This window comes from Clupea harengus, chromosome 22 (genome assembly GCF_900700415.2).
Source record: "Clupea harengus chromosome 22, Ch_v2.0.2, whole genome shotgun sequence".
Classification (NCBI taxonomy): Eukaryota; Metazoa; Chordata; class Actinopteri; order Clupeiformes; family Clupeidae; genus Clupea; species Clupea harengus.
In genome coordinates, this window is record NC_045173.1 from 1,412,105 (window position 1) to 1,433,299 (window position 21,195).

The 21,195-nt window shown below is 41.5% G+C and overlaps 4 protein-coding genes across 5 annotated transcripts; 1 reads left to right on the plus strand and 3 right to left on the minus strand.

Moving 5' to 3' along the window:
• Positions 1–1,213: 1,213 nt before the first annotated feature.
• hes6 (hes family bHLH transcription factor 6) lies at positions 1,214–4,276 on the minus strand. Its single transcript, XM_012820293.2, has 4 exons — positions 2,664–4,276; positions 2,487–2,573; positions 2,272–2,353; positions 1,214–2,156 (listed from the first exon to the last, which is right to left on the minus strand). The coding sequence occupies exons 1-4, from the start codon at positions 2,742–2,744 to the stop codon at positions 1,714–1,716; spliced, it is 693 nt and encodes a 230-aa protein (XP_012675747.1). The 5' UTR covers positions 2,745–4,276; the 3' UTR covers positions 1,214–1,713.
• Positions 4,277–5,066: 790 nt separating this feature from the next.
• itm2cb (integral membrane protein 2Cb) lies at positions 5,067–9,923 on the plus strand. Of its 2 annotated transcripts, none has more exons than XM_031559926.1 (6): positions 5,067–5,265; positions 6,763–6,900; positions 6,995–7,195; positions 7,497–7,607; positions 7,897–8,047; positions 9,041–9,923. In XM_031559926.1, the coding sequence occupies exons 1-6, from the start codon at positions 5,173–5,175 to the stop codon at positions 9,130–9,132; spliced, it is 786 nt and encodes a 261-aa protein (XP_031415786.1). In that variant the 5' UTR covers positions 5,067–5,172; the 3' UTR covers positions 9,133–9,923. The 2 variants fall into 2 exon arrangements, with proteins under 2 accessions (XP_031415786.1, XP_012675746.2); XM_012820292.3 differs by having other exon boundaries at positions 5,068–5,265; positions 6,992–7,195.
• A 798-nt stretch (positions 9,924–10,721) lies between these two features.
• lpar5a (lysophosphatidic acid receptor 5a) lies at positions 10,722–13,354 on the minus strand. The gene has a single exon (XM_012820249.3). The coding sequence runs from the start codon at positions 12,340–12,342 to the stop codon at positions 11,395–11,397; it is 948 nt and encodes a 315-aa protein (XP_012675703.1). The 5' UTR covers positions 12,343–13,354; the 3' UTR covers positions 10,722–11,394.
• Positions 13,355–16,356: 3,002 nt separating this feature from the next.
• LOC105893792 (G-protein coupled receptor 55) lies at positions 16,357–17,337 on the minus strand. Its single transcript, XM_012820250.2, has one exon. The coding sequence runs from the start codon at positions 17,335–17,337 to the stop codon at positions 16,357–16,359; it is 981 nt and encodes a 326-aa protein (XP_012675704.2).
• Between the last annotated feature and the right edge of the window lie 3,858 nt (positions 17,338–21,195).

Consider the following 21,195-nt stretch of genomic DNA (forward strand, 5'->3'; position numbering starts at 1 on the left):
TAATAAGCAGGTTATAGGCTAATAAGGTAATGAGTTTATAAACACAACCTGGTGATGTTTTCTGCAATTGGATTTATCATCTGTGATTTTATGTTATCTGTTTCTGTATTATTTAAATATTGGGTCAAAAACGTGATTGTGAAATCAATCTCTTTCGGCAGAGTGACCGTTATGTTTCAATAGAAAGTTCAGGGTAGACCGTTAAATCCCATCTGTTCGGAACTGAGCAGACAGTGGTCTTCTTTTACAACATAGCTTATATCCGTCAAATATCCCGAATCTGGACGCTCATAGTTGTAATTTAGGGTTAAGATGTAGCTAATGTGACACTTGACTCCGGCAGTAGCTTTGATGAAAGTGGTCTAGGTAATTTACACGTCCCGCCGTTCACACCTCTCACGTTTAGGGGCGACATGCGAATGTAACAGACCTCCTACCAGGATTACCACCTTGTGGACGCCGCTGATCCGGATTTGACAACTATGCACAGTTAAAACTGGCGACAGGCTGTGGTATTGGCTAAGGTACAATGTGGATTTAGGAAAATGTAATACATTATTGCTATGTGTGTTTAAAGGATAACTGGGCTGTGTAACTTGTACGAGATTGTGTAATGTTTTGCACTGGCAATTACATTCAACCTAGTTAACCTACAGTAAGAAAAGAGAATGGTTTGCTCATGTCAGTCTTGTGAAGTGCTAGCTAGTCTAACGAAGACAGACAGAGAAAGACAAGTCTGATTTTCAACTGCCCAAAATAGGCTGCACGATGTTTCCGCAACATCCAGGCTAGTCAGTTTTCTTTTGATACAGACTACCTGGTTATTTCGAAAGCCCTGCTATTTACCATCTGAGTATCGACCCTGCAGTTCCGAATATGTGCGTGTAGTGTGTTGTTTGACACTTCTGCCAGATCAAACGTTAGAGAACGGACATTGACACCTCATAAACCTCTTTTAAGAAAAGATGTGGCGACATGGCTCGAGACTACTTGTCCCTTCATGTTGGAACAGGATATTTTTTTTTTATGTTGAATGCGTAGCCCACATGTTGGCCTGTGGACGTACACAACCATTTACAAGCTATTGTGATGGGCTTGTGAGTCTACCTAATACACATAAACAACATAATATGTTCTGGTAAGATATACCTACGTGTTTTATGAGTAGGCTAATTTGCACGATGAAAGGAACAACTTCAAAGTGAGACGTGGATTAGGGAAATGCATTTAATGAAGGAAGCCAAAAGTGAATCTTTGTGTCAAAGAAATTAAGTCGTCATGTGGTCATGGGAGGGAAAGAAGTGAAATGGTTCAACAACTAGGCTGCAACTAATACAACATCAACTCTACTGTACAGAAGTAGCCCAACACACTTCCTACTGGAGTTTGTTGACATTTTCAATTTCAAATTACAAACAGCCTACATTGGAAAGTCCCACAATTAAATATTTACATCTGTGCTCAGTAATGATACAAAAAGACCAAACAAATGTTTACATATAGGTAACATTAAATACAAACGATTATTCGAATGCATACAAGGCTTTTTACATTAAAAAGAGCTTTTAAGAGCCCACTAGGCAAATTAGTAAATTCAATAAAGCGAACATGTTCAGATATGGCCTAATGCCTGAAACTGTCTAGGCTAACTTATTATTCCATTTCATAAATTAATTATCATCCTTATTCTAAGAAAAAACCGTCACAATTGGGCTACCAAGGCCTCCACATAGACTTAGAATAAAACGGGGTTGCAGTGCTAGGGCTCTCTTGGTGGTCCACATCTGTAGATATGTGACTCTGCTCACTGTCCGTCTCATCCAGGTCTGAGTTGAGGTCATCGGAGGTAGTGGAGGGAGACGGGGAGAGGGCAGAGGTGCTTCCACTAGACCCACTTCTCCCCCCAGGTGACGGCATTGCTTCACTTGACCAAGTGCTGTAGCTGTTTGATGACTCTGACATCAAATCCGACAAAAGATCTTGAAAACAATCTTCATCATTCAAAGGCATACATTCTAGGAGGTGGTTTAGGAGGTCTGCTGCTATCGTCGCGTCCATCCCTGGGCAGCTGGACACGAACGTATGGACTTCATGCATGCACTGAATGTACCCAGCTGCAAACCTTTCGCTTGCCTCCCGGTTAACATTCTCCGCCTCTGTTGAAACCAAAACAAGAGTGTCACGCGAATACAAACCCACTCTTGTTAGAAACTGGAACGGTACGGTGCGTTTAGGCTATTGCGTTTTCCGAACATATTAACAGTCACCCACCTTTAACACGATTTTGAAGAATGGTTTCGACACGTTTAACCGTCATCTCTAAAACCTCGGCGTTCTCCATTTTTGATGGTGCCTGAGAATGAAAAGGTTATATGAGAACTATTAAAATAGAGGTTTGAATCAACTCTGTATGAGGTGGTCGGGCGTAACGTTAGACGCTGGATAAGCAGGCCACTTTAATCTGTATATTGAAAATAATAACTTACCTCTGCGTCTACGAGCAGTGTTCTGAGCTCTTGCAAACTTTCATTGATGCGTGCCCTTCTCTTTTTCTCCACCAGTGGCTTTCTCGTCTGTAAAATTATTTTAACGGATGAGCCACTATTCAAATCAAATTGACCAGTAAACATGATGTTTGTATTTTTATGAAAATGTATTCTTACCTTTCTGTCTCCTTTAATGCCGTAATATTCATCTTCGCTCCGACTGAGTTCCGTTTTACCACTGCTCGAGGCAGGGGCCATGTTGCTATCCCGTACAGTGGAAAGGAAAGGAGTCGAGAACAGAATGCAGACTACCGTTACGATCCTTGAATGGTGCAGATGGCAGATGGTAGGCGAGCGCCGTTAGAGACAAAGATCCACACACTGCGTGCTAACAAGCACTACAGATTCTGTGCAAGTGGGCAATTGTAGAAGGCATTTATGAGGCCCAATTTACATGTGAATGGAAGGCTTGGCTGCCTGCGCTACGAGGTGACTGCGGACGTGGAGAGACCAACCAATCAACGGCAGAGCCTTTGTCTCCTTATCCAAGCTCAAAATGTGTAAGGACATTTCGGCCAAGTGCTTTCCTGTGCACATCGGGAACTTTTCTCTAGCTCTCCACATGAAAATCCAAGGGCAGATGGTCTTAATCGTGGCTCATGACATCGAATTTCACTCATTACCTTGTCGCATTTCTAATGATTCGATCAAAAAATAATCGTGTTAGACAAGCTACACCTAGGGTTGTGTTTGCATGCAAAGGACTATCAATATTTTCTTGCCAATTCGCAAGTAATTATAACCTGTTTCTTTATCTAAAAGGTCCAACCTTATGACAAGACTTTTAACCATAGCTCTTTAAAATGCGTACGTAGGCATCTGCCTTCGGTTAGTTAATACTGGATATTACTATTAGTGAGTGGTAGTAACACACCCTAGCAATTTCACACCTTACAACCGTTAGCTAGTATATTTTATTAGACGAGACTTTTATGTTGTGGCCTAACTACCCATGTTCGTTCCTGACGCACACGAATAAAAAAGTGTTAAAAAACGATTTACCCCAAAACTCGGTTAATAGTTTACTGATAGCAAACGGTTCATTAGCCTACATCATCTCGGATTGTCCTTATAGGACAAAGCCAAGCTAGGCTATTAATTGAAGCCTACAGGCTACAGAGCAGAAAATACCTAACATATCGCCTCGCCTTACAACAGGAGCCAGATCCAATGGAAAGCGTCATGAATAAACATCGATAGGCTTGACTTAAACCTTTTTGAATGTTTGTGAGGAGTTGGCTAGTTTCTTACCAAGACAGCGCATCATTAGGCTATAGTAAGTTATCAGCCAATTCTGAATTATGCTTTCATCTGAGAAAAGTGAAACGTGTGCAAAACCGTAGGCTGTGCCTAGAGATCCAATTCAGAATAAAAATGATGTTGTGTCACCCTTGGTTCATACTGTAAACTAAGGATGAACCATACTGCAAGCCTATTATTTTTATGCTAATCTGGAAGAATATGCTACCGAAAATTTGAATTACCACTTTTAGTTTGGAACAGGCCGCAAAGAATTGTAATTGCCAAGGTCTACTATAGGAATTCGACACAGGCCAAAGCCTCCCAAACAGTGTTGTTTCCCATACTCTTAGCGCCTATGACCACATAATCACCCAAATCCCAGTGGAGTTTTTTGTTTGGTTATGCATAACACGCGTTATTATTATTATTAGTCTAAGTGGCAAAGTAGACCTACGTTAGCACATAGGTCTACAGGAATTACAGGAACTCGTCAGGAAAAGCCTGGGACCATCTCCCATCTGCAAGCAGCCTCCCTTAAATAAAGTGACACCGAAACAGTGATGTAAAGTTCAACAGTGATCTTTATGCGCACAACAAGGTGTATGCTATTTCAGAACATAGACAGCAGATCCATTAATAGACCTATCATTTCCGGATGGCGTAGTGAACGACACGCCAGTCCATAAACACCTAAATAAGGCTCGGCATCCACTACCATATCTGGTCATTTTCAAGTTAAAAGTTTTTACCATTAGCGGTTTAATACGTCGTTAAATTAATGAGGATGACCAGGCTCCTTTAACCTTAAAGACAATCATATTATAGGCTATAGCCCAGGGGCGCAGATAGCACTGGGGACGGGGGGGGACATGTCCCCCCCAGATTCATAGTGACCCCGATCCGTCCCCACCACTCTCCCTACGTAAGGCGACAATCATCAGTTAATAACTCTGCACAGCTGATTAGGCGATGTTAGCGTCCCCCCCAGTTCAAAAATCCCATCTGCACCGCTGCTATAGCCTACTTTACTTTTCAGACAAACGTTAGACCATAACAGGCAGTTCATATATTACAATTGTTTCCCATCAGTTAGATCAAATACTTAGGCTTTAGTCTATTGTTAAAGTTGTATTACCTATATTTAAGTAGGTGAATATAGTGTAAACTGTAAGAGAAAGAGAGCAAATGAGCTAGAGAAATCAGTCTGACGTCACAGAGGACGCTGCTCTGTGACTTTTATGTTGATATTGTACCGGAAGTGTACGCGCTCTTTTAAAACTGTCTGAGCTCGCCAGCTTCACAGAATTAATTTCAGTTGGTGGAGGTGCTCGTCTGAACAACACACTTGAAGCGATTCAGAAGATCAAGGTATTGAAGAGAAATCATGGTGAAGATAGCTTTTCAACCGGTGTCGGCACAAAAGCCTGACAAGGAGAACGATGTAGATAAAGAGGAGGTTCATATACCTTATCCACATGTAAGTAACCCGCTAACTTAACCTTGCTTATGTTAGCGCTTTTAACGTGGCCATCTCTTTGTTGTGAAAACAAAAGTTAGCACGTAACCTTTTTCAAAAAAATGTTTAATTGTTTTGGTTTGTAGAATATTTATAGAGTTATTAATTAAAATTAATATATTCGAGGCGTATTATGACCGTCAGCGGATCCCCTTTTTGGATGTCACAGGAACGCGTCCTTCCATAACAGCTATTGTTATGTAGCAGGCTAGCTATGTTACGTTCTCGAAGGTTATACTCAGGGGCCAACAGTAACTTAGTTTCAACGGAAAGGAGTGCAACATACCTTATAAAAAGTAACGAGGTGCCTTTTCATTAATTGGAGCGTTATAGTCCTGCTTTGTGCTGTGAAACTTGGTTGTGTCAGATTGGGTTGCAACGTTGACATTACATCATCACATCCACTGCAGATCGGTTTGAGGTAGACAACATGGTAGATACTACATTCATTTATTTGCCATGGAGAATATTGTCATTTACGTTATGTGAAACGCACTCATGTAGTACATTGTTATTAAACGTCAAAAGGGGAATTTTACAATGCAAGAATGTTGCGTTTTCATATTCCCTGAACTGTGTAGCCTAGTGGTTGACTTCTTGGCGGGTAAGAAAACGGCTGCGTTTCATTTTGAGTGTATCCTGCTAATAACTATGATGTAACGTTAGAACTGGTGTAATTAATTCCATGATTTCTGTCCAGTGATGAGTAGGTAAACTGTGTGTGTGTGTGTGTTTGGGCATACGTAGACTGAAAGGTCTATTTTCAATGTTGTTTTTTTGTATTACTTCATTATTAGAGAATTCTTATCGTATTTGATATTTATGCCATGTTATATTTTTCTGCCATAATCGTGAACCTGACATTAGTTGCATATTACTGTTAAATAGGCGTAAATGGTGAAGATATTATGGTTGTGGCGAAATGGGTAAGTGGGCTCAAGGAAGTAAACCATCATGAGTACGTAGGTTGCAGCTAAATAAATAATTAATACCGTTAAATAAATATTTTTTTTTACCTCGATTCATGCAATGCGTCCTTTCACCAATGCATCCATTTTCCCCGGAATGCGTACGTATTTGAAACCTCTGTACAAATATGGAGTGTGGATGTACTACAGAACTAAAAATATCATCCAGTCAAATCTAGTGGCGCTGTAGGCAGTCTGTTTTATTCGCCGTTTTTATCCTCGGTGTAACCCGCGTGGGACGAGTCTGTCGGTGGCAGATTTATCGAGAGACTGTAGTGGGCAGCTATTGCTCACGCTCACGCTCATGCTGACGTCTTGAGGTGCTTGCGTCACACATCCAATCTAACTAAGAAACGGTGCCCAAGTTTGCCTGCTGTGTAAGATGGTGGCAATTACTAGCCTATAACCGGAAGCAACCAGGGTAGACCAACCTGAAGGAGGCTAGTACAGTTAATTAGTAATGATGTTTTATTTTTATTTTTTTTGACAGGAGGAGCTGGTGCTTCCCCTTCAATCCAAGAAGTCCCCGATAAATGGCCTGTGTTGTCTCACCTTTGGTCTTGTGGTTTTCATGTCGGGTTTGGTCCTGGCCTCCATCTATGTGTACCGCTTCTACTTTATTTCTCAGGTGAGCTTCAGACATTTAACGATGATGCAGTGAGTCCTGCTTTAGGTGTCCAATTTTAACTTTTATATTGTTTACCCCCCTTTTATCAAAGAAGTTCTCTCAAATGCCTGAGGATGTGCTCTTCAACTGCCACATGCTGTACGAGGACACGGGTGTCCATGCACCACTGCATGGCCGCCAGGAGCTGGAAGAGAATGTGGGCATCTACCTCCAAGACAACTATGAACAAATCAGCGTCCCAATGCCCGACTTTGGTGGGAGCGACCCTGCGGATATCATCCATGACTTTCGTCGGGTACGCTGCTTTCTGCAACCCAAGGAGTGATGTTAGTTAGTTAGTTAGTTAGTTAGTTAGTTTGATTTCCAAGAAAGCTAGATAGAAAGTATGTCTTTTTGTCACCCCTGATTTGAAAGTTAAAGCAATATTATGTAGGTTTTTACAGTGTTTTAACTTTAAAAAAATATATATTATGTAAAGCTGCCCAGGTTTTTTGCTATGTAGTTTTGTGCTCCAACTTAGTGTGTTTTTGTAGTTGTGTTCCTCTAGAGGGTTGTAACATTGTTTCTGGTGTCCTTCTCCATCCTGCTCATTGTAGGGCCTGACTGCTTATTATGATATTGCACTGGACAAGTGCTACGTCATCGAGCTCAACACCACTATCGTCATGCCGCCAAGAAATCTGTGGGAGCTACTTGTTAATGTCAAGGTAAGGGGATGTATATAAACTCTTTCACACCGATGCTTTCTATGGGAGTGTCCTGTAGATTGATTGGTAGAGCAAAGAATGAACAACAGTCAGGTCATGGATTTTATTGCCAGGCAGCACACATACTGATAAAATGCATGCCATATCTACACACTAATTTACTTTGGATGGAAGTGTTTGTTAAATGTACTTTACCATGGGCTTTAGACATGAGATGCAACAGTGCTAGGTGGAGGTTGGTTTACTGGATCAAGCCTCCCAGGTGGTGACGCACTTGTGTGTTTTACAGAAGGGTACATACTTGCCCCAGTCCTACATCATCCAGGAGGAGATGATGGTGACGGGCCGTGTGCGTAACCTGCGGCAGCTGGGGCCTTTCATCCACAGGCTCTGCTACGGCAAAGACACCTACAGACTGAAGAGGCGCACTTCACGGAGGCGTGAGTACTCACTTCCGTATCTCACTTCTGTTGGCGTGGTGTTGAGCCATTTCAGTGGCAGATTTCAAAAGATTTCCAGAGAAGTGGCCAGGACAGGAGAGCGTCCGTTTAGGGATGGGTGATTTGATCTAGGAAATGGTTAATCCTCCTCTCAATGGTGACGGATCTAACAAGGAATCCCGCCCCCCCGAGTCATGCGTAGGCACAGACAAGACAGCCTGGCTGCCAACCAGTGGCTTGCTCACGTCACGCAGGAGTCTTGGCAGGGCTGTTAGTGAGTGGCGAGTGTGAGTGGGTGATTCATGGAGTAGAGTACGCTGTGGACCTCCTTATTGCCATGATGTGTGGGCGCAGCCGGAAGCACTGCATGTACGTGTGTGCTTGGGGGCGAGCTTCACTCACAACAGACTGCAGGGGCGGCACGGGTCTGTTATCAGCAGAACTCTTCTCTTGTGTGCTCTTTCACTAAGGAAGGAGCTATATCTGTTATCAGCAGAACTCTTCTCTTGTGTGCTCTTTCACTAAGGAAGAAGCTATATCTGTTATCAGCAGAACTCTTCTCTTGTGTGCTCTTTCACTAAGGAAGGAGCTATATCTGTTATCAGCAGAACTCTTCTCTTGTGTGCTCTTTCACTAAGGAAGGAGCTATATCTGTTATCAGCAGAACTCTTCTCCAGTACACTCTCACTAAGGAAGGAACTATATCTTTTGAGGTTTAGGATTTGTGATATCAAATCAAATTTAGAAGCAGGAAACTGGAAACGGTGTGGCCCCAATGCTTAATTCTGAAAAGGATGAGTAGGTATTATAAACCAAACAGGAACTCCTCGGCTTCATGCGCTGAATGTTCTATGAACTCTCACATGAGTTAGCCAGATGATGTCATCTTGGGTATACAGTAATACACTTGGGGAAATGGGTAATGTTTAGGGATGTGCTTGTTGTTCCAGCAGCACAGGTCAAGTGACCACAGCTGCTTTGTTCCCTCTCCAGGCATCGACAGACGTGAGGCCAGAGAATGTCACAGTATTCGCCATTTTGCCAACACATTTGTGGTGGAGACTGTCATCTGTGAGCGGGTGTAAAGACGCTCCTCTCCTCTCCTCTTCCCCACACTCCATCCAGTGACGTCCCAAACTGTCCACTGGATCTCTCGTCCATTCAGCTTTATTGCACTTTAAACTGCATGTTAAACTTAATGTTGTGTAATGTACTTATTTTAGTTTGTCCTGACCTGAGTTAGAATTTAATCTTAGACTGATTTTCATAACCATTTTGTTTTTAAACTCTGTTTACCTGTAAAGTGTGATGTGTAGTCATTTGAACCCACAGTAATCTGTCCCTCCAAGTTGGCTAGTGGATTTATATTCCTTAACATTTAGGGAAGATTTTTATATATGTGTTCTGTTGTTTTCTTTTGCCACTTTGATTTAATATGTGGAAAGTCTATATGGTATTGGGATTCTTAGTATGAACATTTTGCATGTACTATGCACTGGCCTTGGTTTGTTTGTTTGTTTGTTTTTATGTTGTCTGTTCCTCCAGGTTTAGATTTTCTGGAGGCATGTAAACTTCTGTTTATTAGGAGATCCAAAATATGAAGATATTGTCATGAAGCCAAAACATACCTCATATTTTAGAATTAACTTGTTTGCCTATTGTCAAGTTCAATATTCTTTTGCCGTGTACAGAAGCAATATATTTAAATTTTCGTATCTTGAATTCCATATATCAAGATCAGTGTTGCATAATGGTAGCTTAATATATTTTCTCCCACTTTTCTATGTGCTAACGCGCTTTCAAAAACTTCACATAGTACGCCGGTTCCAGTCAAGCAGTTTCCCAACCTTGTCAGTAAATGTTTTGAAGTACTGTAGACTATGTGCGGTACATGATATCATTGTACAGTTGATTGTGCGGTCTCATCGGACTTCTAAATGCTGTGGAGGGGAAACCCTATGTGAAGGCTGTGGTAGCTCTTCTCAGGTCAAGTATACCTCTCCTCATGTGATTTAATCCATGATTGGTATCTGCAACTGTGGAGAATGCTATTCGCTATCAGACGCCTCCCTCTTGATTTTCTGATTTTTGCATGGCAGAATGTTTCTCTCTTGCAAAGTAGTAGTAGTAGTCCTTTATTGTTACAGCACACAAGTACACAAGTACCAGCAACATGGCCTGTCGCATAGTAAACTAGCGAAAATGGCAATCCACCCGTCCATACATATACACATACATCTGACAAGGGGGTAGACAGGACGGGAAGACAAGGTTGAGGGAAGAATTGCAGCATAACATGAAAGGGAGAAAAAAAAAAAAAAAGGCAACCCCAAGACTATGCTCCTAGAGGAGTACAGTGTGAGAGCAGGAAAAAAACACCTCAGCACATACATTTTACAACATGACAGAACTCAAGACTTGCAACGGGGAGGGGGGATGGAGGTAAGCCAGCGCAAACGAGCAGCCATCCGGTCCAGCAGCCATGGTAGGCGCTGGTCACAGACCCGCCTGTCACACTGGGGGTACGAAGCAGGCGAAGGCGTGGGATGGGGGTCATGGGGTGGTGATTGCATATCTGTAATATGTACGTGTGTATATATTCATGTAGAAAGTTTGTGTATGAGTAGGCCTGGATTGTCACCTTCCCCTAGGTAGTATTCTTTTTATGAATATTGACTCTAAAGTTAGGGCTGAAGGTATGGGTGAAAGGAAATGTAAAGTCCTATTTTTATTACTGGTCGTCTCTCTTTTGTTCCACCTGCTTGTAAAATTCTTGCTACTTAGAAATAAACCACTGAAAGTAATGTTTCCTTTTGAGCAGTGTTTTAATAGATGATGGTTGACACTTAGATGAGCAGTGTTTTAATAGATGATGTTTGACACTTAGATGAGCAGTGTTTTAATAGATGAGGCTTGAATGATGTTCTTTAGTGCACGCAAAGGTTCACACAATAAGTGAATTTCAGGTAAGTATTTTACTTTATTTTTACTGTATTTTATTTAAGCAGATTAGAATAACACATGATGAACAAAGATTAGATTTTTACAATAGGCTAATACACTTCAACACCAGGAAAAGTTCACTGAGTTTGAGATGTCAGAAACTGCATAGTTGTTTTACGTTACTGCAACGACATTACTACGTGGCTGAAATGTTTCTCTCAAAGAAAGCTGCAATGAAGAAAATATATAACGTTTTTTTGGTATCTTGCACACCATACACAAGTTAACAGGAACAACTACCTTTGAGATAAATAATAGTTTGTTTTAAGCGTGACATAAATCCTACCCAGTGAAATTCATTCAAAGTTTCTTTACGTATTTAGGTGAAGAACACGTGTCCTAACTCAGCTCCCTGTTCCAAGCGTTCTCAGCACTGCCGTGTCCACTCGTTTTCTCTGAATGCTTTTGGAGCCGAAGTAATAGATGAGTGGGTCCAAGCAGCTGTTGGTGCTGGCCAAGCACATGGTCACAGTCTGGACGTCAAAGAAGTTGTACTCCAGAAATTTCAGCTTGTACAATCCATAGAGAACAAAGGCAACATGGAAAGGGATAAAGCATACGGCATAGATGAACAAATTGATCTGGAACAGCCTCACCATCTTGCTCCTGTTCAGCATGGTCTCAGATGTAGACTCCGAGGTGGACGGAGCTTGATCTCTTAGCTTCCTGATGATGGCAATGGTGCAGCTGAAGATGATTCCAAAAGGGATGAAAATCCCAGCCACAGATAGTATGCATAGGATGATAAAACCATTCTGCCACGCAGCTTCCGGGTAGTTCTCAAAGCAGCGGCGCACAGAGCAGTGCTCGTCCCAGTTGGCTCCGTGGTTTAAGGCCACTGGAACAGACAGGCCAATGATGCCTACCCACACCGCCACACTTGCTGTCCAGGACACAGACACAGTGCGCCAGGGGCGTGAGCGTAGAGGGTACACCACAGCCAGCATACGGTCCACACTGATGAAGGTAATGAAGAAGGAACTGGAGTAGAGGTTCACTGAGAAGAGCGTCCCAGGAATCATGCAGGCTTCATTACTGAAGGGCCACATACCCCTGGCAAAGTAGATGATTCTCAAGGGCAGAGAAAGTGTGAAGAGCAGGTCTGACAGTGCCAAGTTCGTCATGTAGATAACTGGTACTGACCTCAGCCCCAGTCGACGGACAAGTGTCCACAGAGAGAAAGCATTCAGTGGCAGGCCCACAAGCAACACCAAGCTGTAAGTTGCTGTGAAGAGTGGATACCTGAAATGAGATATGTTGCAAGTGCCATTAGACATGTCTGTGTCCTTCATGTTACTCTTCCGCTTTTTGCTTTGCTTCTTTGATGATTGCCCTCAGTGTTGACTGACAGGAAATATAAAGTGCAGACCAATAGCACACATTTCGTGCAGAGATAGAGAGATTAAAACTCTACCACAACTTCCAGGAACTGTCTAAACCCATACCCATATTTTTGATGATAAAACAGACTAAATACTTCTCATTTTTAAAATGCTACACAGAAAATGGTTCTGCACCTAGTTTGGTAAAAAAAAAAAAAGCAAGTTTAACGACCTTTTTATTTTTAATCCATGACACGTAAGTACAAAATTCCTATACTTACACAATGGCGCCATCTGCTGGACACTCCTCCATCATTCACTGTTGCTAAAGGCGCAGTGAAAGGTTGTTGATGTTTGAACACAACAACCAATCAAATACACCCTTACCTTCAGTGCTCCTGAGCCCGTGTTGTTGTTTGGCTGGAGTGTATTGCTCAGTCTGACCAGTTCATTTATTTCACAGTTACTGAGCCTGGACTGTGAGCAAACACACAGTGTGTGCAAAAAACAGCTAGAGGACCACAGGGAGAAATTCAATGAATTTAACCAAAAGTGTATTGGACAGAGTACGGTATAATTAATGTTAAAACTTTCTTGTGTGAATTTATCTTCTCAGCTTGCTCTAGGAGTTTGCCATACCATTTTAGTTTGAAGGAAAATATCTAGCTCAGAAAATGGCAGTTAACAAGTCACTACATCTCATGCATTGATGAGATGTTAGTAAAATATCCTGTATACTTCATTTCTAACATGGAAGGCAAAAAGAAAATAATTGTTGCTAATAGTAGTTGTTGCTTATGTTCTAATGTTGCTTCATGACAAAGGAAGCTTCGAGACACAAGCTGGAAGCACACATAGGTCAGTGTGTATGGCAGCAGTCATCCAGAAAGTCAAAAACCATATCAAAGCCAATGTTCAGAGGTAAATCGAGGAATATTGCCGAAGATGTAGGTCTCAGCAAAACAACAAGAATCCTCCAAAAATACACAAAAAACTGAACCATAGCAATGCCATATACAGCACATTCAGCATACTTTCATATCATTTCAGTAAAATTCTCAAAACTACCATTGCACCATTTAGTCGCACATTTACCATTCTTGTGCATGTATTGCAAATGTCTCTTCAGTGCACTAATGTCCTCTTTAATAAATTACCAATAAAAAAACAATAGTGAAATGTATCCAATATTTTCCATATGCTATAAGCTTATAGACGTTTAGCGTTGCGTAGTATGACTGCCGCACAAACTGAGAGAATGAGCATGGACACATTATGACATCAGGGGCCCTGGGCCCTCCAACTCCTGGGTGTGCACACAGCAACTCACAGTCCAACCACCCTGTGCTTTCGTGACATATTTAATCCCTCTAGATTGCCGACAGGAGTCACACCACACCAACACATGATGCAGTAAGCTATATGAAAGGGACAGTTTGCAGGTGTTTTTCAGTCCAAACTTTTACAAAGGACAATTAATGATCGAAATAGGTCCAGTGTTGAGTTAGAACACCAAAGCCGACTGTACAATGGAATCCCATGAGGCAAGCCAGCGCATCAAAGTCAATTGCTCGTTATCGACACTGACAGGCTCGTAAATGTTATGTTAAGGGTCTGACGCCATGGAAATGATCCCTACAGAGATACACCTGCTTCTGTTTACCTCAGTGTTTGCACAGTCAGTGTTCAGTAAGTCTCTTCTTCTGGTCTCTGATGTAGCACCCCATTCGGTGCCTGTAGTCGATTGCCCTACCACGTGGTGCTGGAGTGGGCCCTCAAAGGAGAGCGCCTCCCTTGGAGAATCAACTACAGGCTATATGTAGCCTATATGTATGTTTTTGTTCCTCTAGTTTGCTTCTCCAGGACTGTTGCTTATGGTCATGTAAATAAAGCAAGTCTAATTGAACTTAATTGAACAGAGAGAGCGAGAGAGCACACACGAGAGAGTGTGTGAGAGAGAGAGCGAGAGAGTGTGTGAGAGAGAGAGAGAGAGAGAGAGCGAGAGAGAAACCTTCACTTTGATAGTCACTATAGGCCTTAGTGCACCATAGGCTAAGTGTTGGTGTAAGGGCTATCTCTATATAGTCACATCAGTAAACATACATGGGTCAGGTCTTTAGGGTCCCTGGGCCTGTGGCCATGCACTAATGCAGGCCAGGGAATGAACAGAATGAAGTGGAATAAGAGATTTTCCATTCCAAGAAAAGTGTGTTACCTTGAATGATAATGTTTCTGGCAGAAATAGACTGAAAAGTTTGTGATATGTCTTGTTGTATGGTGTGAAGTTACGTACCTGTGCGTAACGTTCTGTGGTTGTGCAACCTGTCTAGTGAATATGTAGCCTGACGATGTCATACTCATAATTCTAGTCAGAATATGAGTCTGATATCGCTCCATTGGGCTGTGATTATGGGGCGTGTTTCAACCGAACCAGGAGAAAAAATGCCTCTTCGCTCGATTGGTTACCTACAACCAATCAGAACAACGTAGTATGTGACAGGGCCAGCTGATAAATTAAACTTTTACCGGATCCCGTAGGAAGGAAGGCAAAAACATCTTTTCGATTGACAAATGCCTTAATCGCGTTTCTCTGTTCCTCTTTCAAAATGAATGCACTGTCAATGTCTAAATGGACTCGAATCTATACATTTCAGCTCTCCAGCGGCAGCCATGTTTGTTGAAAACGAATTCAACTCGTGTGTTGGTGACGTGGTTGGTTACGTTACTGTTGATCATCTGTCCATCATCGTATAAAGCCCGCCTTAACAATTTGATTGGTACGGCCGATATCGAGCCGCAGATAATTTCTCCCCAATGGAGTAATGCCAGACCGAACTTCCCAACCAAAAAAATTGTGGGCGGGGCTAAGTTCTGTCTGGTATCCAGGCTAGTGAATATGAGGCATGACAGTGAATTTATAACAGACATTTTCTTGTGTTAAATTTGAGCATTTTGTGAAATTTACATGCATGCATAAGGAACACATTTTGAGAAATATGCACGTGGGGAAAAATGTAAGATTATTGGTTGAAGGCAAGAATATGTTTGAAACATATTTAATATACACTGCTAAAATTCAGCTTTCAAAAACAAGGGAAAAATGTATTACTTAAAATAAGCAAAATTATTTACATTTACATTTACATTTAGTCATTTAGCAGACGCTTTTGTCCAAAGCGACGTACAAGGGAGAGAACAGTCAAGCTTAGAGCTAAGAGCAATAAAAAACCTCCTCTACCAACAGAAGATTTGACTTGGCCAGACTAAAACCAAGTACATTTATCTTGATTCTGACAAAGCAGTTTTGTACTTGTCAGTGGTGATCAAACTAGTTTCAAGCATGAACTTGCTCAGAACCAGTAATAAAATCTCAGTTATTATACCTTATTAGGATAATTAAGGACTGTAACACTTAAGGCTAGTGAAATGCTCTAACATAAAAAATAACTGGTGAGAAGAAATATCTTGTCAGAAAAAAAACTAACTAAGATTTCAACTTTTGCAGTGTAGAGTATCGACATTTATAACGGATCACAAGTTTAAATATAGCCGCAAGCAGCGATAATCGTAGTCCAAGTCACAATCACAATTTTATATATCAATATCATACAAATGAAAATAATGTTTATGGCTCTTTAATGTAGAGTGAACAAGATGACCATTAATGCATTTGAATTTCGTGTACATTTCAGAAAAACTGCAAATGACACAAGGTACAATGCTTAATGTTTGTCATTGTGTCAGTCTACTGGCCCTCTTGACAGTGTCAACACACTGAGGAAACAAGGAGACAAAAGGTGCTTTTACATTTACATTTAGCAGACGCTTTTATCCAAAGCGACTTACATATGTGCGACTTACAATGTATACACATTTTACACTGATGGCACACTGCACATCAGGAGCAATTAGGGGTTCAGTGTCTTGCTCAAGGACGCTTCGACAGGGCAACCTTAGCAACCTTCTGATTACTAAACGACTTCTCTACCTCCTGTACCACTGTCGCTCGTCTTTTATCATAAATGATTCACAATAGTGCACTACAGTTCTGATGTGTCGGTCCCCCTCTTGCTTGAAGATTGTCTGGCGATTTCCTTGGGGGGAGCGAACTTCCTTGATGATGAAGTAGGAGCAGAGGGCATCCAGGCAGCAGGTTACATTGGCCAAGCACATGGCAACCTGGAGAAACAAGGCAATCCCAGTCTGAGACTGGCAGGCTGTGATAACTCCTTGGCGCACGAGGAACTGCAGGAAGATTCCCAGGTGACAGGGGGTGAAAGGTATCAGGAAGCCACAGAGATTGCTGTACATGATCTGCTCGCCCACACGGCTCTTGGTGCTCCGTTCGTGTGACTGCTTGAGTGTGCGGATGCTCTGTAAAGAGCACACCATGAGCACAGTTGCTGGGAGTAGGAAGCCAAATACTTCCACGCAGCCTATGTAAGCAGGGCTCCAGCCTTTGTCTGAGAAGCCATGGAAACAGTGGAAGGGTTGGTCAGAGTTGTCACGGAAACTGTAGACCGGTGATGTGGCTCCCAGTACCAGAACCCAGATGGTCATGCAGACAATGATGGCAGCCTTTGGAGAGTGAACCTCTTTGGCCCGCATCGGGTACCGAATGACAATGTAGCGGTACAGAGCAAGGCAGGTAATGGTATAAATGCTTCCATACATTCCCACAAAATACATGGTCTCCAAGAAAGAACAGGCCAACTTCCTGCTGGCTGCCCACCAGTGGTGTGTGGCGTGCATCTTGAACGGCAGCAGGAGGAGCAAAAGCAGGTCCATCACAGCCAAGTTGGTCATGAAAATGGTGGATTCATTCCATTTTTGAAGTTTGACACAGAAGACTGCCAGGACAAGGGTGTTGAGGAGCAGCCCAAACACAAAGGTTGGCACATATATGACCAACTCCACAGACTGCATCAGCTCGTCCACATCCTTAAATGAGCAGTTGGTTGTCATTATATCACTACAAAATTAGTGGAAAAATATAGATTAATAAGTATTTGGAAATGGGGAAAACATTGTTGTATTTATATATTTATTGTAATGACAGATCAAAGGAATTTGTTCACTAACACATTGCTATATTTCTTTTGGTTATTTTCTACATTGATATCCTATTATATATTGTGCCTGCAATAAGCAATATGTAATTTGCTGCTGTAGTCTCTCCACCTGATCTACTTGTAGAAACCCTCGGCCTACACCTACCCATCCCAACCACAGTGTCATGCACTTATTCTACACCATACTATGCACTAGCATTTACCTGCAAATGTAAATAATTGCCACAATCAACATGGTTTTCCATTACTCTACTTACCCTTGTAATATTAACCTTACGAGCACATTGTATACCCACTACGCTGTCCTACAATACTTGAATGCTCTCCCCACCTTATCCTCTAGGAATTTTGTATGTATCATGTATATACCATGTTATGTTTGTATGTATTATGTACATTTACCACATGTATGCTAGCCTGCTCATCCAGATACGTGTATGATTTCTTCTGCCATGTTTCTGATTGTTTCCCCTCCCCTTCTCCAAACCAAAGACTCAAGATGCATTGAAGCCACAGGAATGTCTAAAGCCCAATTTATGGTCGTCCGTTTACGCAGATACTCAGAGCCCTCTCCGTCGTTGCAAACCCTGTCCGAGCACAGTGTCTCTTTCTCGGTATTTTTTTTAAAATCTAAGCAAAACAAATTAAACAAACAACTTTAATGTACAAATACGACCATCTACGGAGTTTGGTCCGCCATCTTTTTTTTATTTGCTTTCCGACACCCACTAACCAATACTTGTTGGAAAGTGTCGCTCAGCATATGGTCGCCGACAAAAAAGAGAGTGTCGCTCATGTTGCTGCATTTATGCTTCAGCGAACAGTCTCCTCCGCTCAACGGTTCGAGTGACACTCGACATACTGACATAGGCGGACGACGCCAACGCTGGCTTTCCATTCTTCTGCTGTTACATTGTTGTCTTTTGTGTCAGATTCATCAGGGAAAATCATTTGGGCATCTTTATAATAGGGCAGGGAGGCATTATACAGGTGGGGATATTTCCTCACTAGCTCCACTAGCCTTTCCTCTATCCCCTCCATTTAAAAAACAGCTGTTGAGCGAGGAAAACCAAAACCAGGAAGTCAACAGCGCGTGCCGTCTATCTAGCCAATCACACTTGCGCGACACTATGTGACGTAGTCAGCGACAGTAGAATTTTCTCTTGGTAGCAGACACTTCCAGGTGACGGTTAAAAGTGTCGACCAAGACGTAATTTCTGGTGGCGACGGTTTCAAAAGTGTCGCCAGATTAAGCATAAATTGGGCTTAAATGTTCAGGAGCACGTCGAAGCAACTGCATGACCATGCAGTAACGCAGTCGTAGGAGCATAACGGCACCGTAACACTATCTGACACTAACACTATCTTTTTTTGTGTCTCATCAGAGTTGCATCATCTTCAGAGATATTCTTGATTTTCACAAAAATGACATATTGCAACTCTAAACATATTGTATTCATGAAAATACAATGCTTCTGGCAAATGCACTGGTACAGTTGAAATGTTTTGTTTGTACTTATAAGTCTGTACTTATACTTCATTATTAGGGGTCAATAACTTACAAGTTAGTCACAAAATAAATTCTAAAAGTTAACTCAATGGGAAAATGCTTATTGAAAATGTAAAAAAAAAAACAGTCATTTAAACACAACTGTAACTGAATTGGCATAAACTGACATCAATTCCAGCGTATTAATCAGATGACAGTCAAAATCAAATGCATGGCAAATGTACATACAGTAAATATCATCTGTTTGAGATACCAAGAACACTTGACAAGCATTACACTAATATTAGTAACAGTGAGATCCCACAATCTAACTCTATGTGCAATGCTCAAGAAGCTCAAGGTTTACACCAGCCACAGATTGATGCAGTGGATCTGAACAGCCCCAATGATTAATCACAGAAATGCATGTAAATCTCTTTGCTCACTGATTTAGTCATAATATATTTCTCTAGCCCTGAGATGGGCTCGGATGGGTCTCTGAGTCATGTAACCACACTGCTTAACATCAATGATCTCCATCCCTTTCTCAGTAGTGTTTTTATATATAACTGAAGCAGTAGCTTCCACCAAGTAAGTAGCAAACAAGACATCAGTGTTCACTTTGGAATATCGTCAGCGCGGCATGAATACTACAGACACATTTTTTACCACTTATTTCTTGGTATAATTTGTCTCAACATTTAGAATCCTCTAAGCAATCCAACACTGTCACTTTGTATATCAGTATGAAGCTGTTCTCATGTTGAAAACACATTCAAAAGTATTTTACCTCAACGCCTTGCCACTCTTCTCTTCTGAAAGCAAAAGCTCATTTGTTTAAGGATGAAACAGTTCTGCTAAAAGAGCGTCTGTTCACTTTGACCACTTCCTTCTTCTGTTGATGTCTGGCTAGATTGTGACTGGTTAAACTCAATTCACGCCAACCTTCCTTTATTGCAAAATATGACATCATGGGACGATACTGTACAATTCTATATAACAAATGTAATAATGTAATTAGCGAAGTAAGACTGTATTGTAATTCAGATTAGGGAAATTATCATAAAATTAATTCAAATTGAAGATAAGGACTGTAATAGAAAAGCTTTAACTGCCTTAATACTTTAAAGCTTCACTGTAACTGCATTACAAACCCACATATTATTTCTGAAATAGTAATGACACAGTAAAATGCCATCTCTGCACTTCCTACAACACTACAACAGGCTACGTGACATTCGTGACAAACATGTCTGAAAACAGGACTGGTTTCCCCTAGTGGTTTTCAACCTGATAACTGTGAAATCATGACCCCACATTCGATTATGCTCATTCAAATGCTGTTTAGACCGCAGACCCATTATGGCTCTGTATAGACCATAGACCTATATCTCCAAAATATGTGTGTTTCTATCCCTCTCTGATACCGGTGAAAAATAACCAACAACAAGGCAAGTCACTGAGCTTAATGTCTCACCAATTTCACAAGGTGAGCAGAAAGATACAGTAGATAGGTAGATAGATAGATACAATTGTATTAATCCCCGTAGGTATATTTAGGAGAAATAGCAGCAAGGTAATAGGAATAAAATATATAAATACAAATACAAATAAAAATAGTCCAGCTTCCTCCTCATTTTCTCCTCCGCAACTGCCTCCAGATTATCCAGTTAGGAGTTGGGGGCCTCTTCTTGCTCCGCCGGTAGTCCATCACCAGCTCCTTGGCCTTTCTGATGTTGAGCTGGACGTGATTGGTGTCACACCACCCTACAAAGCTCCCCACCAGAGCTCTGAAACGATCCATAGCTAGCTTTACAGGGATTGCAAGTGTTCTCACAACAACCACAAAATCAGCTTAAGTAAGCACATTGATTACTTAAGGATTTGATATCCAGAATCCAGTGAATAAAATAAATCTGATGTTTTAAGCGCTAGAGCTGTAACGTTAAATTTCATAAGAAACTGCAGGGTGTGAGTTAAGAGTTGTCTGTAACCATGGATACCACTGTAGAGTCCCTCATGTTTCCTGTGACATGATGTAATACATTCTTTTTCTGCTTTAGAATATTGTGAAAACCCATTCATTTTCCATAGGGATTTTGTTTGGAACCAGGAAGTGCTCAAATGCAAAAACTATAAACTTCTGGTCGACTCTCATACTCTATTGACTGGTCAGGTTGAGTGGAATTTTTTTGGTTCAATGCGCAGGTGGGTGTGGCCTAACAGAGGTTAGAAACTGGGTGTTTCTCAAAGTCAAGGATG

Excerpts from the sequence above, each read along its gene's own strand:
- lpar5a (XM_012820249.3), bottom strand. The coding sequence starts at position 12,342 with ATGAAGGACACAGACATGTCTAATGGCACTTGCAACATATCTCATTTC.
- itm2cb (XM_012820292.3), top strand. The coding sequence starts at position 5,173 with ATGGTGAAGATAGCTTTTCAACCGGTGTCGGCACAAAAGCCTGACAAG. Across the intron at positions 6,901-6,991 it reads GCTTCTACTTTATTTCTCAG|AAGTTCTCTCAAATGCCTGA; the intron begins GTGAGCTTCAGA and ends CTTTTATCAAAG. Across the intron at positions 8,048-9,040 it reads GAGGCGCACTTCACGGAGGC|GCATCGACAGACGTGAGGCC; the intron begins GTGAGTACTCAC and ends TTCCCTCTCCAG.
- hes6 (XM_012820293.2), bottom strand. The coding sequence starts at position 2,744 with ATGGCCCCTGCCTCGAGCAGTGGTAAAACGGAACTCAGTCGGAGCGAA. Across the intron at positions 2,354-2,486 it reads CACTGCTCGTAGACGCAGAG|GCACCATCAAAAATGGAGAA; the intron begins GTAAGTTATTAT and ends TTTCATTCTCAG. Across the intron at positions 2,157-2,271 it reads TCTTCAAAATCGTGTTAAAG|AGGCGGAGAATGTTAACCGG; the intron begins GTGGGTGACTGT and ends TGGTTTCAACAG.
- LOC105893792 (XM_012820250.2), bottom strand. The coding sequence starts at position 17,337 with ATGACAACCAACTGCTCATTTAAGGATGTGGACGAGCTGATGCAGTCT.